This window comes from Poecilia reticulata, chromosome 22 (genome assembly GCF_904066995.2).
Source record: "Poecilia reticulata chromosome 22, P_reticulata-male-v2, whole genome shotgun sequence".
Taxonomy (NCBI): Eukaryota; Metazoa; Chordata; class Actinopteri; order Cyprinodontiformes; family Poeciliidae; genus Poecilia; species Poecilia reticulata.
This window is the reverse complement of record NC_088851.1, coordinates 15,895,501-15,911,992: the sequence shown is the minus strand read 5'-3', so window position 1 is coordinate 15,911,992 and position 16,492 is coordinate 15,895,501. Positions and strand designations below refer to the sequence as shown.

General features: G+C 37.9%; 1 protein-coding gene and 1 long non-coding RNA gene across 3 annotated transcripts in view; one reads left to right on the top strand and one right to left on the bottom strand.

The window, feature by feature from the left end:
* The window catches only part of kiz (kizuna centrosomal protein), a 27,202-nt gene extending 22,744 nt beyond the window's left edge, over window positions 1–4,458 (bottom strand). For both annotated transcript variants that reach the window (XM_008399565.3, XM_081603185.1), the window contains exons 1-4: window positions 4,325–4,458; window positions 3,531–3,593; window positions 2,706–2,868; window positions 1,636–1,707 (exon numbers count right to left, since the gene is read on the bottom strand). In XM_008399565.3, the coding sequence (XP_008397787.1) occupies window positions 1,636–1,707; window positions 2,706–2,868; window positions 3,531–3,593; window positions 4,325–4,398 (372 nt within the window). In that variant the 5' untranslated portion in view covers window positions 4,399–4,458. The remainder of the gene's footprint in view (window positions 1–1,635; window positions 1,708–2,705; window positions 2,869–3,530; window positions 3,594–4,324) is intronic.
* LOC103458618 (uncharacterized) lies at window positions 3,602–16,492 on the top strand. Its single transcript, XR_532596.3, has 3 exons — window positions 3,602–4,297; window positions 4,367–4,524; window positions 16,393–16,492. It is a non-coding gene; the product is annotated as an uncharacterized LOC103458618 (long non-coding RNA).

The window sequence follows — 16,492 nt, the reverse complement described above, 5'->3', positions numbered from 1 at the left end:
GCATTTATGCTGGTATTTTTGGCACAGCATTGGAGAATGTGGCAGCATTAATCCCAGCTCAACTATAAATTGGCTTCTCAACCCTCCACTTTCCATGCAAACTCTTGGGTTTTGCTTCAAAATTTTATCTAGGCAGCTTGTTTTTCCCCTTTCACTAAATTTTCCAAGAATAATCCTTGCACACAGCAGTCTGAATAGCCAGATTTTTAGCAATGACGTTTCATGCCTCATCCATGAAGGATGCCAATGACTGTCTGCTGGATCAAACCAGGAGTCTTCCGAGTGATTGTGTATTACAATTATAACAAAAATGATCAAAATTACTTTTATTATTGGTGATATGAAATATTAAAATTTTCCAAAACACTGAATTTTCCATTACTTGTCAGCCATAATAATGGAAAATGAAAATGCTTCAAATTCCACACTCTGTGTAATTAATCTCTATATGATTTAAGTAAATTTGCAACTCACATAAACACAATTTTTAATAATAACCTTATTTATTGAGATTCACTAGTTACATGTTGCCAGCCTGACTCATAAGAATTGTAGTTTATTTGGGCAAAGGTTAGAGTTTTCTTCTTACTATTTTTTACACTAATGTGTCAGGATCAATGCTTTAACTTTTAATCTTGTGAAAAATCCTTTAGACAAGTTCTGATTCATGTCTGCAATGTCACCAAGAGGGAAGAGAGAGAGAGAAAAAAGAGCAAAAAAAAGCCTCCCTCCAAACATAACAACAAAAAGCGTAGCTTCTGTTTCTTTTCTGATAAGCGTCTTAAATACCAAACAGTTAGCTGCTTAATAACATTCACTGTAACCCATGCAGCCTGCCCAGCAGATCCACAAAGTAGGTAAAAAAAAAGAGGAAAAGTTAATTTCTTGGCTGAGTGATTCCATCGGTAGCTGCAGGGCAAAGTAGAAAGTGTTTCACTAAAGTAGCAATTGATTCTTCTATCAATCTGCGGCACGCGTGTGCTCTTCCAAGGAATGTATTAAATATGAAAATCATATCCCGTTATCATCTGTCTCCAGCTTTCAGCCCGGTAAGCTTTCCTTAATGAATGCTGCAGCCTGAGGGACATGCACACTGCCAGCCAATGGCTTGTATGCATAATGGAGTGACGGTACCATTTTGCTCATTACAATATCGACAGGCTGAGGGAGTGGGGGTGGGAGGGTGCTGCACACAGTTACAAGTGACTGCTCTAGACAGCATGCTCCAAGTTATTGTGAGATGTCTTAGACATTTCATCTAAAAGAGCTTTAACTGCTTTAAGTGAAGGGAGAAAGCAGCTATGGGCTTGAACTACACTGCTTGTGCAGATTCCCCAGCAAGGATTAGACACCTGTGCTATTACAGATACACAGTTTAAACGTAGACTCCTCTACAGATTTACCAGGCATAATGTCTGCTTTCTTCTGTTCTCCTAAATCTGAAAACAGAGCCCCGATAGAGCTGTCTGTAATTTGCATAAACCTTGTAAACATTTTTTAAATACTAGCATCGAGCACGAGTTAAAAAGAACCAACAAAATAAGCACAAAATATAAAGCAGCAACACAAAAGCGACAAAATGTAGCATACACAAGAAGCTTGACGCTCTTATCCAAAAATATGAGCAGTTTTTACCTTTGCTGCTTCCAGCTCCTCTGTCTTGCTGCTCGCTTCAGTGAATCTGGAAATCTTTCCCAAGAAGTCAGCCTGTATAAAAAAATTTTATTAAATAAACAGATACAATATAGAAAAATAATCATATTCACATTGCATTATAAAAGGAATACCTCCAATAACAGTACTCAATTTTATATGACTACGAAGAACCTAAAGTGGCAACCTTGGAGCAGCAGGCTATCAGTCAAAGCGAGTTTACTCAAGTGAGCGTGCCTGGTGTAGAATAAGATACTCTCCTTAACGTTTATCTGACTGACTGCCTTAATCTAAACTCACACAGTAATTGTATTTTAATCGAACAATAAATCTTGGTTTAGCTCAAACATACACATTTTATAACATGTTTCTTTATTTTAAAAGAAATAAACCTTCCCCAATTAGTGTAGGAATATTTATTTTTTTAGGTGTCATAATCGTGGTAATAAAACCATTAATGCAAGAGCAATGCTAAAAAATCACCAAAACAAAAACAAACATATAGGGCTCAAAAGCATTCAGAGGAAATAAACCAACTGCTTGAGGGGAGAGAATGACTAAACCTCTGGAGCACTTCAGAGTCTCTATATTGGGCAATTAACTCAGTGAGTCATAATTAGCCAATTTTGTTAATTTGATATTAAGCTGTCAAGCACTGTCATTGAGTTTTAAGTGATAATCTGACTGGCTCATTGTTTTGTCCCTTGTTCATTTGCTTGTGGTGATAAATTGCACTGTTTGAGTGTTTACTTCTCTCACATCAAGCCACTGCGAGCAATTTCAATGGGCTACTTGTCTACTATGCATTTTCTAAGTAGTAAATGTACAATGTGGCAATTAAGCTAATGTGTACAAAATGTGTTTGAAGTAATCTTTTTCTTTAAGTCATTTGTTTACCGCTAGAGGTGTTTTTTAATCAGATTATGAATAAAATATTTGCTCGGGTTGGGAATTTTGCAGTCTGTTGATAGTGCTTTTTATCAAGGAAAAATCTACATAAGCAATCTGAAACTGTGTTAATAAATACATAACAGTGTCAGTGAATGTAGTACCTTTTGTTGTTGCAGGGGCCCATGGTCAAAACTGTACTCCTTCATGCTAATTTCCATGCACTCCACATCTCTCTTAAGCTGAAGGTTTCTCATTTTCGCTCGTGCTTCCCTGCCACAGATTTCTTTGAGATAGCTGCGCAGTTTGGAACACTTTATCTGCAAGCTGAAGGCAATGGAGAAGTGTTATTCAAGGGAAATATTATCTGAGAGCATTGTCAAAAAGTAAGAGGTAGACCTCTCATAAGAAAAGGTTAAGCACAATATGATTTAAATTTGAAGCTTGCTCAGAAGCCTCGTATCAACATAAGCTTTGCTGTTTTGACCTGAAATGTGAATATGAATGAGACTGAAGACACCCTGCTAAGGCTCAGACACCATTTATTATACTCTTGCTAAGTAACATGTCATCCAGACGCAAATATTCATACAGAACAACGTTATATTAGGTACCTTTTGCCTCACACTAACAATGACCTCTTTCTTTGCTTAAATTCCGTTGTTAGAAAATAATGGAGCTCTAAAATTCATAACACGAAGGTAAAACTGTTTCTTGCCAAAGGCAAAGACTTAAGCATCTTAAAATTATTTTTAGAACAATAAGAAGAAAATCTTTAGAAATCAATTTATACTATTGTTTGATACTTTACTGAACGGCTATTTTCGTTGCAATGCAGAGATTTCCTCTGGAGAGTGAATAATAATACCAAACAGCACACATGTGCAAGCAAATGTGAAAAAAATAAAAATAAACAAAATAATAAAAAAGCAAAAATGAGAAGTTCAGATGTCCACATATTCTTATTTTTGTCAGCTGGTGAAACTTACATTCTTGCATCTGATCTGGAGTAAGCAAACAGCTCCCTCTCCAGCTCCAGTCTGCGCTTCTCACTGCAAAAGACATGAAACAAGTAAACAAAAGGTATCATTATGGTCAATTGCCCCTTAGAGAAATAATGACCCAGTCTCATAGCCACCCAATTCCATGTTGTCCCTTCTTACATTCATATTGCGCCTGTAAACAAACCTTTTCCCGTCCATATAACTACTTAACCGTTGCTTATAATTTTGTTTTTCTTTTGTAGGAGGTACACTTACATAAAACACTTAAAATGTCATGTGTATTGTACTTGTTAAACTTTTCACGCCTGCGCATTTGCTCTGTACGAATACGGTATAGTAAGTCCGAAACGTCCGGTGGTAAATAGCTCCATTTTGTACCTGACTAAGTTACGTACAAAACGACCAAAACCACAAGAAGGGGATTCCAGCACCCTCAAAGACCTAAATAGCTTAGCACATAAAAGGTATTTCTAGACTAATTATTAAGAGTATTAACGCTATTATTTACAAGCATGCAGTCTCATAAAAAAAACAATAGCTCAATCAATAAACGGAGATTAATTTTGATAAGTTTTCAAGTATGAACACAAGAGCAGCTCCTAGATTTACCTCCGTTAGCTTAAGTTAGCCTCAGAGATAATTAGCCGCTGAAATTCGCCGCAAAGCTAGCCCGAGTCGCGCGGCATAAGGACACCACCAGGCGGCAGAGATTACAACTCGAGCCCCTAGTCTACCTCGGCCCGACGCTCCTGGTAAGAAAAAACAGAGAGAAAGCTTACCTCTTATGCATGTTTTGCTGAATAGACGCTATCTTTGTATAGTAGCGGTCCTCGCTGTAAGTCGACCCTGCCATTTTCACCTGCTTTGGAGCCGCAGCAGAGCCGAGACCAGCAGGGGTAGGCACAAGGAGGAGGCAGAGAGAAAGGCGGTTGTGTTTACGGTGGTTACCATGAGAACGACTTCCCAGAAACCTTTGCTGGTAAACACAAAATGCACATGATCTATTTTCTTTTTCTGTTTTTTCCGAATTAACTTTTTATGCTAAAAACGAAGTGTCTTCTTTTGAGAAATGCAAATACAAGTTCCTAAATGCCATTTCTGATTATCAAGGATTATAACCTGACTTTCTTAAATATCATCCATCAAAAGCCGTTGTCTTGTTTGATAAGCCTTCCCTTCTCTGTCAGAAAAAGACTGATGTCTCGTTTTCACAGATAATGGCAGTTTCCTATTATCTTTAGACAGCATCTTGCATCAGAGTTTATCACTGACATTTCTCAAAATGTCATGTTTTACCATGTTGATCTTGATGAAGTAAACTTGTTAAAATAAGACAGCACAGCATGTTAAAAACTTATTACTATTATCATTATACCCACTGTCTGTCTCCATTATAATTATGACTTTTCCTTTTTCCTCATAAGTGCCTTTTAGAATTTACAGACACATAGCCTCAATGATGTGCCAAGAGAAACAAGTACACAAATACACACACACCTTGAAAAGGCATTTTAACATTTTGACAGGTTACCATAAACGTAAGCATATTTTATTGCATATGTGATAAACCAACAGAATTGTGTTGCCTTACTGTGAAGTAAGATTCACATCAAATCCCAATATTGTTCTAAAAATGTTCACAAATAACAATCTGAAAAGTCTGGTGTTAATTTGTATTTTGACCCCATACATAGATGCTTTGTCGAGCCAACATTCCGTACAATTACCTCTGGGCATCCATGGGGTGTCTCTCCGCTGATTTTAGACATGTTGAGACTGAAATGTCTCACAATTTATTTTTGTGAAATTGCTCGAGCTCAGTCAGGTTAAACGAAAAGCATTTGTCTTCAAATTTTGCAAGAGATTCCCAATTTGATATTGGTCAACTTTGACTGAATTGTTCTAACACATGAATGTGCTAAGGTATACAATCCCATTTCAGCTTTGGTTGTGTGTTTTAGTTTGAAGGTGTATCTCTCCCCACTCTCAGGTATTTTGTGGCTTCTTATTAGTTTTCTGCCAGGATTGCCCTGAATTTAACTTAATCTATCTTCCTATCATCTTGGCCTTGGCATTACTTTAGTTTATCACACTGCCTGTTCCACTGCTTCTTTCCACAAAGACAAATGCTAAAACCTTACAGCGCCGCACATACACCAGGAATTTGTAAGCTTAATTTATATCTTTCCATTACAAATTAGTTTGAAAATGTTGTCTGTACATTGGTGGTTTATTGACCAACGCATTGGTTGTGGTGTATAAAAACTGAGTATGATCAGTCATTTTTAATTTTTTTTTTTTTCATTTTAGAAATAGTGGATTTGAATATTCTCTGTCATTTGTATTTTGAATAACCCTCTTTTGCAACATAGATAATGACCATGACTATCATTTATAAGTATTGCCCAAAGCCTTTGAAGTGTGTTCATTTGAACACTATATGTCAGAGATTTGGATTCCAGCCCCTCAAATGCACATTGCAATCAACCAATTTCCCCCAATTCCAGACCCATCAAATTGCTCTTTAGCAGTTGAACAGGGGAGTTTTGTTGTCCTTTTCTAATGCTAATCTGCCCTATTCAGCATCTCTCTATGAGGCTATTTGTTGTGAAATAAATCCCCCTGTTTGCCTCCTGCATGTATAATTGATATTGTTGCTAGGTTTTTATGTTTGTGCCACAGAGAGCTGAAAGGCAGTGCTTTAGAGGTGATGAAGAAAATGAGACTTGCCTCATTGCTGCTCCAGCTGAGCCCGTCCAAGGTTGTTGGCTGTGCGATCAACCATTGTTTGAAGTCATAACATGTATTGGTGATGATTTTCTTTACTGTAGTATGATTCAAAGTACAGACAATATTAACACGGACTGTTTTAAACTTAATGTCCTTCCAGAATTTCCATAATGGCATGTTAGAAAGAGGTTTGTGGGACAATTGGGGAGATGTGCACACACAGTACACACAAGATTAGTTTTATTATACATAATAAGTATTACATGATATAATAATCTATCTATCTATCTATCTATCTATCTATCTATCTATCTATCTATCTATCTATCTATCTATCTATCTATCTATCTATCTATCTATCTATCTATCTATCTATCTATCTATCTATCTATCTATCTATCTATCTATCTATCTATCTATCTATCTATCTATCTATCTATCTATCTATCTATCTATCTATATATATAAAATAAACCATTTGAAAATGTTTATTTGTTGCTTGTTTATTATATACATTTTCTTCTAATTACAAAACAATTCAAAATACTGCAAATATAACACTATTTTGCAGTGATTATCTTAGTGTATTTTTAGCAGGAATCTTTCACTTTTTTTTTCTTTTCTGCTGCTCCTGCAGCAACATGCAATGTGTATAGCCATTGATACGCCCCAACAGAGGTCACAATTTGCATAAGAATTAACAGCTAGTAAATTAAATTGACATGCAGTGCACATCTCCATTGAATCCTTCAGACCTTTGTTCGTCTGCTTGGTCGAGCTCATGTTCAGTTCGTAGCCTAGTCGGAAACATCTGTGCAGTTAATAATTTGATAAACAGCTTACACAAATGCTAAATTATTTCCCCATTCTCCTCCCCTTTTTACTCCATCCTCCCTTGTGCAGGACTTGGAACAGTTGGCTCACCTCTCTGTGCTGTTGGGTTTATCTGTCTTTTGTTGCTCTTCCACTGCTCTGGTCTCCGTGGTTTCAAAGGGGAACAGCGTTTGGGGTAAATGCTAAATACCATTTCCTTTATTAAGCAAAGAAATGTGGAGATTTTTTTCTTGTTCATTCATATCTCTGTCTAGTTAGCATTTACAAAAATGTAAGAACGGGGGGAAAAAAAGAACAGGGAAAAAAAAGAACAATTGTGACATTTTCTCATTTTACCATCCACAATACCCACTGACTGCCCCAGAACTCAGGTGACTCATTGTGTTATTGCAATTTAAGGTCTGACAAATTTTTTTCTTTCTTTTTCCCAGAGAACATTTTGCATCAAAGTGCAAAAGCTTTCAAGTTTCATGTGTTAATTCAATGATCACTTGTATCTGTAATTGGCTGATAACTCCAGTGAAAGAGATTTCACCAGGCTTTTATGATTGTTTCGGAAAGTAGGCACTTATACAGCTGCCGGCAGTGCTATAGTTTGATTTTCACAAATTTGTATTAAAGAGATTCAATGTGTGCCGACAATGGTATTAGATACATCAGTTTAAAACCAGGTCACATTTAATTTTATAATACATAAAAAGCAATATCACTTAGACCTTTACAAAGCCAGTGAATGCATATGGTTCGGTGTGTGCATCTTCTGTGACAGAATGCATTTTTGTCGATGAAAGGACAGCAATTAACTAAGTGCTATCAAGTGGATAAAAAGCTGCAAGAAGTCCCCTTTATAATTTCATAGAACAGAAAGTTGAGCAAGTAGAAAGGCCTGAAGTGGAACTAGTATTCAGTGGTTCTCTTTTTGGTTGAGATTCAAGAAGAAAACAGAAAGTGAGCTAGGCTGTGTTAAGACAGCCAGAGATAGATTGTTTTACTGCCTTTGTCCTTTATTAGTTGGAAGAAAGAAGATCCGATTCATGCCAATGTTGCACTTGTTGGTTATTTGAATAAACATCAGGGCAGTCTCGAGTGCTGTCTGAGAGCACAATATGTCAGTGTGGTTTCAAACAAAGACTCTCAGGTCTAATGACAATGGCTTGTTGTTACACACGCCTTGTGATGCAGAGTGGATTTGTTCTCTGTTTTGTTAATTTTTTTACATTGTTTACTTTGAACACTGGCCTCTTGTGTGACTTGTCAACTTTTTTGACCTGCTTGTAATTCATGGGCTGATCTTGTTCACTTCTGAGTTTGACTGACAGCTAATATGAGGGATGGTGTGGGTTTTGACAGATTAGATTCCCAACAGCTATTTGGTGTTTTGGGTCAAGATATTTGACATTAAGGCCTTGGTGTTTAACGGTTGGTAGCACTGATCTATGACCCTGAAAAGATTGAGCCACTCTTAAGTCGTTCAGAAGTTTCAAGGAAATCGACGGAATAATTCAGGATTATTAAAGGGAGGTTTCATTAAAATTTATAAGCAATTAATATGTTATGTTATTTGTCCTGGATGCTCAAGCAAAATACAAGGCACCACATCTACACCAAATAATCCAAAAGGTTTTACAGGAAATCAAATAAATTAATTAAAGCTTTCTTTTAAAATATAGCTCAATATTTTAAACTCTAAGAGCATTGCACAAAAAGAAACGGATGTTAAAATACCAATTTAATTTTCAGTCTTGCATTTCAGTCACTATAAAATAGCAAATTGTTCATTACTGAGACTGTTAAAAAGCTGGAGGAAACAGCTAAAAGCTAATTCAAGTGAAGAAAATAAAATACAAACTTCTCACATCTTATTTTTGAAAAACTGACTTTTATTTTGGAGATAGTAACTATTGCTTGTTTGTTTGGGTTGCCACATTAGCAGCCACTGTATGTGCTCCATTGTTGAGTCATTCTAATGAGTTTTCCAGTTACTCTGATCTAAAAAGCTTAACTTGTTCTATGCTCAACATGTTTCACATGTTAAAATCATTGTTGCCACCGATAATCAACGGATATAACTGTTCTATGGAAATATAATAATAATTTAAAAGTTTATAACATAATTTGTATCAGCATATGCTGTTTTTAGAAATAAACTGTTGATATTTTATGATGGTAAAATTCTCCTTTGGACTTGGCACTCGGGTGACTAGCCAATACCCTGTAGGACCAACGGATTTAGATTTACATCAAATGAAGAAACTATCAAAGTAATCTACTGAATGTTACATAAACTGCTTCTAACATTTTATTATAAGACCCTCAGCTCAAAAATCCAACAACATCCCATCATCAATGAAAGTGTGGACAAAAGTTTTAGTTTGACTCCTTAGTTGCTGTTAAGACCCGGATCTTCCAGATTGGTCGAGCTAAGAAAAGCTGACTCAATAATTGAGCACCTCTTCCTACAACCAAAGTGCCAATCTAGATGTGGATGGCCCATTTGACCCAGTGCTCAAAAAGAGGCCCAGAAGGCATGACTCACATCCACATTAACACATTAGGAAATGCTTTACTTGTTTGTGTGAGGGGCATCCTTTCCTGTCTGCTCCACGGGTCACGCTCAGTTGACACAACCGTTGGAAGTCATTGTGCTTATGTGGGTTTAGTCTTTCAGGTCAAATCATCCTTCAATTTGAAGTAAAATAGAGGATAGCAGGGGGCAAGGATCAACTCAGGCCCCATCCCTCTCTTCCACATTAAGCCATCATCATATTGTAAGGTGAGCTCCTGTAATGAACCCTGTCACTGCTGCCACTGCACCAATATACCCACAACAGCGCATGCATATTGATTGCAAATCGTGAGTGAGAGAACATGTGTGCCTGTAATGTATTTGTGCATGCTCACGCAAGCTCACCTTTTTCTGGCAAGAAGCAAGGGAATCGTCTTACTCTCTTGCTGATTAGAAAGCTCATGCATAGGAAATCACGACAGAGACACTGCTCCCCATCTGCCCACAGTGCAGGTGAAAACAATTTACACATCACCAGGCTAATGGATACATTCATAGGGAGCACACAGAGTGAGAAAGAGGGATTGAGCGGGCAGAGGGAGAGAATTACAGCGAGCGAAAGTGTCTGGTTGTAATGGGTCCGGGCCAAGGCAGGCCAGTGGCCCTGCTCATGCGGCCAAGCCAGATAGCAGCCTATCAGATAACACATAATCACCAGGGTCAGGGACTAATGAATGCGGTCGTGGCCTGCCAGAAAAGGCTTTTGCCCGCACTAAAGACACTTGTAAACAATTCGACTGGGTGAAACATAGCAATAATATGTTGATTCAGGAGGTAATGAGGTTCTCCCCGAATCAATACCCCCAGCTAACCTCGCTCCCAGGTGGGCCAGTGAAGAGCAGCCATCCCGGTTGGTTAGCATGCACCTATGCCGATGACCTTTCCGTGGCAGTAAGGACATGAGGCAGTCTGAAGAGGACTGTTCTCGTATTGCACAAGGCGCTGAGTGTCAGAACTTTCATTCGCAGCAAGCAAATGAACAGGCAGGCGCCGCATGCTAATGAGCGGCAGGCTATTTTCCACCTTTTTTATCTGCACATTATGCTCTTGACTTTGGAGAAGGTGGGAATTAGGTTGGACCTCAGTGTCAGGCTGCCTGATGGCTCCGCTCAGGAAAAACTGGTAATTGAAGCCGATGGCTGCCGCGGAGGAGGTCTGAATTTGGAAATAAACAGTTTCAAGCACTGCACGTCATTTCTAGAGAGATGACAGGGGGAATAGAAATGAGCTGTCTGGATCTAATGTGATTTTGTAGCAGGGAAAAAAAAAGAGGCCATCTTACAGATAACAATTGCACTAATTAGGACTTCAGTGCCGCCATAATGACAAGCGACCAAGTTGCTCAGTTCAGAGAGGACAATTAAGAAGATGCTGGCACAGAGACAAACCAAATAAACAAGGCCACATATGGCACTGAATTTAACACATTGTCAAGCTCAGCACTGTCACACATGTACATTTAATAACTTTTAAGGGAATTAAAACACATGCAGCCTTATTTTTTATCCTTATAGTGTAATTAGTATAGGGACATATTTTGTTATTGTTTAATTTTGCAATAACAAAGTACTTAAATAATACCTCTTTAGTAAGTTGTTCTTGTGTGATACTGTGCTATGGGTGTGATACACAATCAATCAATCAATCAATCAATCAATCAATCAATCAATCAATCAATCAATCAATCAATCAATCAATCAATCAATGTACTCAGAACCCTAGTTTTTGCAGTTTTGAAAATATTATGTTACTGTTCCTTTATATGTATTATCTATTTTTATATAAAACATTATTTTTATGGCGGTTTGTCTTCATCAGAGAGAATAGGCTGCTATAAACATCCTCCAAAGGGTGACTGGTCCAACCCCTAGAGACAGAGTATCATCTGAGGGAAGCTTGGAGTAGAGTCACTGCTCCTCCACATCAAAAGGTATTGGTTAATTTGGCTCCAGTCTAGAATTCTAGTGTGTTCTAGTGCGGTACTAAGTTTTGTCTTAATACTCATCATCACGCAGTGTAACTCCAGGTACTAAAATGTTGGGCAAGCATATATGGTACAACTGGATTGATTTGATTCTTAATTATCAATAGGACTTTTTTAAAATGGGAAATTTAACTTCAAATGAGCTTCGAGTTTCACAAGATTCAGTGCTTGACCCTATTTTATTTGTGCTTAATGTGCTTAATTTGATTCCCTATATCATTTTTTGGTGGGCTCTTTTGTAATCACCATGGAGGTGATATTAAGTAATTGTATTATTTTTTAAGCCTCTGTATATCTATAAAGTTTCAGTCCTCCAGGATGTAGGAAATGTGTAAAAATTCTGGTTATCTGATGATTTCTTCTGCGGTTGACTTTCTACATACATTCAAACTACCATCAAATACCAGGAGCTGACCTGTGATGGTACATATCAATTAAACAAGACGTAAAAAAATATATCGCTTGTTCTCTTTTTATTGTTTTTGAAATGCTGGTTAAATACCTAATGTTCAGATGGTATTCAACCCACAGTAAAACTTCTTTGTCTCGCCTACAGCTTTTCCAAAATGTGGTTGCTAAGAATGGATCTTCCGTGCTTTCCCATGTCACACCTTTGCTACTTGATCTATCCTGCTTCTTTGTTCTGTACAGTCTAAGGTTTTGGTTTGAACTTTTAAAGCTTTACACGGCAACATATTTTTAATGTTCTCCAGACTTACGTCAGCACCAGCTAGGCCTCTGAAGTTGACTGATTAGAGCTTCTTATCTGTCTCCAGCTCTTAAAAATCAAGGTAAACGAGTCTATGCAATTGAAGCCATCTTTCATCTACTTTTTTTGAGACATTCTGGAAACAGTTGTCGACTTATTTGTTTAGAATTTTATTTTGGGTAAATCCAATCATCTAACATTACATGATTGTACTTCATGTTTTTAATACTTATTTAGTACCTGCTGGTGCATATGCTCTGCATGGGGTCTCACTTAGGAGTCAATACCTCTCCCTGTTTCAATTTCTAAAGGGTTGTTGTTAGCAATACTTGTTCGCAAAAGTTATTTGAAGTTCCTAAGCTCACATTCCGTCACATCTCCTCTTGTTTTTCCCCAAATAAAAGCCTTGCATTACCAAAATATAACCAGTAAACATTTCTAAGCAGGATTTCATGATTTGAATGAAAACTCTCTGTTTCAAATCTTTCAGTATGGCTGTTTCATTGTTCATTGATCTCTCTTGCTGAATTAGATTGGATTTTGTTTGTCTACCTTCTGATCACAGAAGATGATAATCCGTGATGCTTTTTAATGTGGCATGTCAAAAAAAAGAAAAAAAAAGAAGGCCTTGCATGGTCGCAGCGCGCAACCTTGATGTAGCGGGCGACGCCACAGGGGTTTCTTAGACTCCGATAGCCTACACGCTCATGAATAAAACAAGGGGTTTAGGGGGCTTCCTGTGCAGCTAATTCACAGTGCCGAGCTTCCAATCTGTTTTTATGGTACTTGGGCGGAACAATTTTTCTTCCCCTGCTTCAGGGCTGCATACAGCACGGAGAGCAGATTTTCGGGAGCTCAAACAGGGATGGTAATTTACCATAATCAGTCATTGTGTGCTGGTGAGTTTAGTACAAGATGAAACACATGATACTTTGCACTGTTTCTTCAATTTTATGCAAATAAACAAAGCACCATTATTCCTGAATCCGCCCTTTGTTTCTGGCATGAAAATGTCTGTTGGAATGTAACTGCCTGCATAAATTTAAAGGAGTATTTAGCTATTTTATTTGTAGCCTAAGCTTTTATGCTGTTTTCATATGAGTTGCGGATTTGTCATTTGTCACTTTGTGCTGAGATCTTAATAAAAAAAAAAACAACTTGTTAAAATTATAGCTAATGCACTCCCACTGCAATTAGCAACAATGCTTGGTTCTCTTCCTTCTGAGTCCTGTTTGCAGACTCATTACCAAGCCCTGCTGGTTTCTCCTTCACTGAGAGGAAGTTAAACAAAGCGCCACTCACACACAGCCTCTCCGCAGTGACAACAGGCTCCAGACCCATCGTCAAACGCTGAGAAGTGAAGGGTCTGCGAAAACAAACCTCTATGACACCCTTCACTCTTTCTTCTGCTCGAACGCACCCTGTCAATGTCCAAACTGATCACTCGCACCAGCTAGTAATAACTGAGAAAGCAAACTGTCAAGGCAATTCAGGCAGCAAAACCTCTTCATCTTAAATCATTCTGATAAATGACGTTCTGCCCTGTTTTTTTCCCCTACTTCAGTTTGATGTAAACTCTAATTGCAGCTTTCTCTTCATTACAACAAACAATAACCTGTCAACCTTAAATGCTTTAGATGGACCATATCAAGTAACTAAAGACATGCAGGAGAAGATGAAAGCGCAAGGCGATGTATATGTTGATGTACTCTGAACACACTCATACTGTACACACAACCAACACATCAGGGAAAGGGGACCTAATTAAATACAGACAGTGGCTGTGTGCACTGGCATACAGCGGAGCACGGCCTCAAGCTGCCACGGCAACAGTTCATCTCGGCCAATTAGATGTTGCATCAAAGCCAGAGCAGCCGAATAGCAGTGGGTTCATAGATGATATTGTTGTGTGCGTGGTCACCAATCAACGATGTCCCCCGCTGGGATGTGCCGCTGTCGAAGCTGCAGAGAGAGTCACCTGACGACAGCTAGTGCCGCAGAGGCCTCCCCGCCTGCTGTGTGATCTGCTCCTAATGTGGACATTGCAGAGCCACAAACCTCAAGGATAGGAGTGATGTGATGTTAAAAAAAGATATTTCTGATCTCCTAGCAAGTTTTCTATTCATTCGTCCTCTCTCTGCCAGAGGTTGCATGTCTTTGATCCTCACAGTGTGATGTAACCAAACTAATGATCAAAGAAACTACTTCTACACAAAAAAAAATCCTTAATACAAAGTAGCTTTTGTTTGTATGGGTCAAAGGAAGACATGCAGCTATTACCTTCCTGCTACAAGGCTTTTCTTCCACATTTTCTGATTTAGCTGTAGAAAAGATATTGAAATTAGTTCTCTTGACAGGTTAAATTAAAACTGCATGACACATTTAGAAAAGTGTAATTGTTATTATAGCGTTGGTTTGTTTTGCAGTCTTTGCTCTAAAATAAAATGCATGGCAAAAGTTGTTCCATTTCATAGTGGTGGAATGCATTATTTAGACATTAACCAAGAGAAACAGAGCATACTAGAGAACCTGATAGGTGTAAAACTTATGAGTAAACTTAGGCTGACTGAAACTGTGAAGTGGGGGAAGGAGTCATCCTAGGATGTCTTTCCCAGAATTCGGAGGGGGTCAAAGCTGGAGTACTGCCACTTTCCCTCTCAGCAGCTAAGCCACAACTCCCTCATTATACCTGAGAAGTCCCAACGTGGTGCACTGGGACGTGTGGAACAGGCCCAACCTCCTGCACCATGCAACGTGAGGTGGGGCTAACATAATAATGAGAGTGAAAAACAACAACCAAAAAAGTTTAAACAACGATAAGCAATAGTAATTACACAATGCAGAAGGTACATATAGGACAGTTGTTTTTTTTTGTTTTCTTTTTTATGAGCACTCAATGCTACTTAGTGGGAAATTGTCAAAGCGGTGCAATCTCCTCCATGTTTTACAAATATTTAGCACAAACTATTTGTTTTTCGTGCTGCGTCAGATTTGAACAATTTAAATTTTTGCCAACAGCTTTCCACTAGTTGTAGTTTTTACTTGTTTAGGAATACATATGTAATGCAATCTACTCTGGATTTAGTGAATGCAACACTCTTTGCTTTTTAATTTGCATTAACATAAATATGGGTGGGTTTTCCACCTAATACAAGCATGCTGCTACATGACAGGTGGGGAGAAAGATGAGGTTTGCAGGGTAAAGCTGCTAGAAAGCAGATCTACCTTCATGTCCAGGTTCAGAATTCAAAGAACACTGAAACTCAGATTTTCACACACTGCTAAGAACTTTGCCAGTAAAATTCTTGCTATGTGAAAAAGTGCTTGTCATGTTGCGCTTGACAAATAGACAATTTTTTTGAGCACACCCATTAACCAATCACACCAATGCACATATTCATTCACATTTATTAATATATTCTTTCTCCACTCAAATAAAATTAGAGATTACGTAATATCTTGGTCAAACAGGCTGATTAATGTCGAGGCATTAAACAGGTTATGCTTCTGAGCAATTTATTATTGCATGACAAACCTACTGTGTTGTAAACATGTTATTTAATTTTGTGAGCAGGAGAAGCAGTTAAAAAGCATAATGACTTCTACTTAGCTACTACAATCAAATTTTTTTCCTGTATTGATTAAATGCTGTATGACTAACTGTTTCTGGAATAATGCTTTATCATTTGCATTCAATTTTCAGTCGGGAGTAAAAGTGTACATGATCCGAGTGTAAAAAAAAAGTTCCCTGAACTCGAAGTTCCAAGTGGGAAACCAGTGACAAAGTTGGAATTCATACAAAGCCTAAATCTAAAATACAGTAAAACTGCTGAGCTTTCAAACCGCTGTGATGAATGCAGTGATAAATGTTTTCTGATAGTTTGTCTCATTAAATCTGTTTAACACATAGGACATCACAAACTGTGTTGCTTGTTAGTTCCTTCAAAGTTTCAATACATCAAAATGCAAAGAAATCCTCTGTTACTTGGATTGCTAACAGTAGTTTGCTTGTTTTGATTTGCAGACATGTTACTGGAGCCTATCTTGGGAAAGTTACCGTGTCCGTTTTTGTGACCAATAAAGCTTTGATCTGAAGAGGAATTGATGATCCAGCTTCAAGCTTA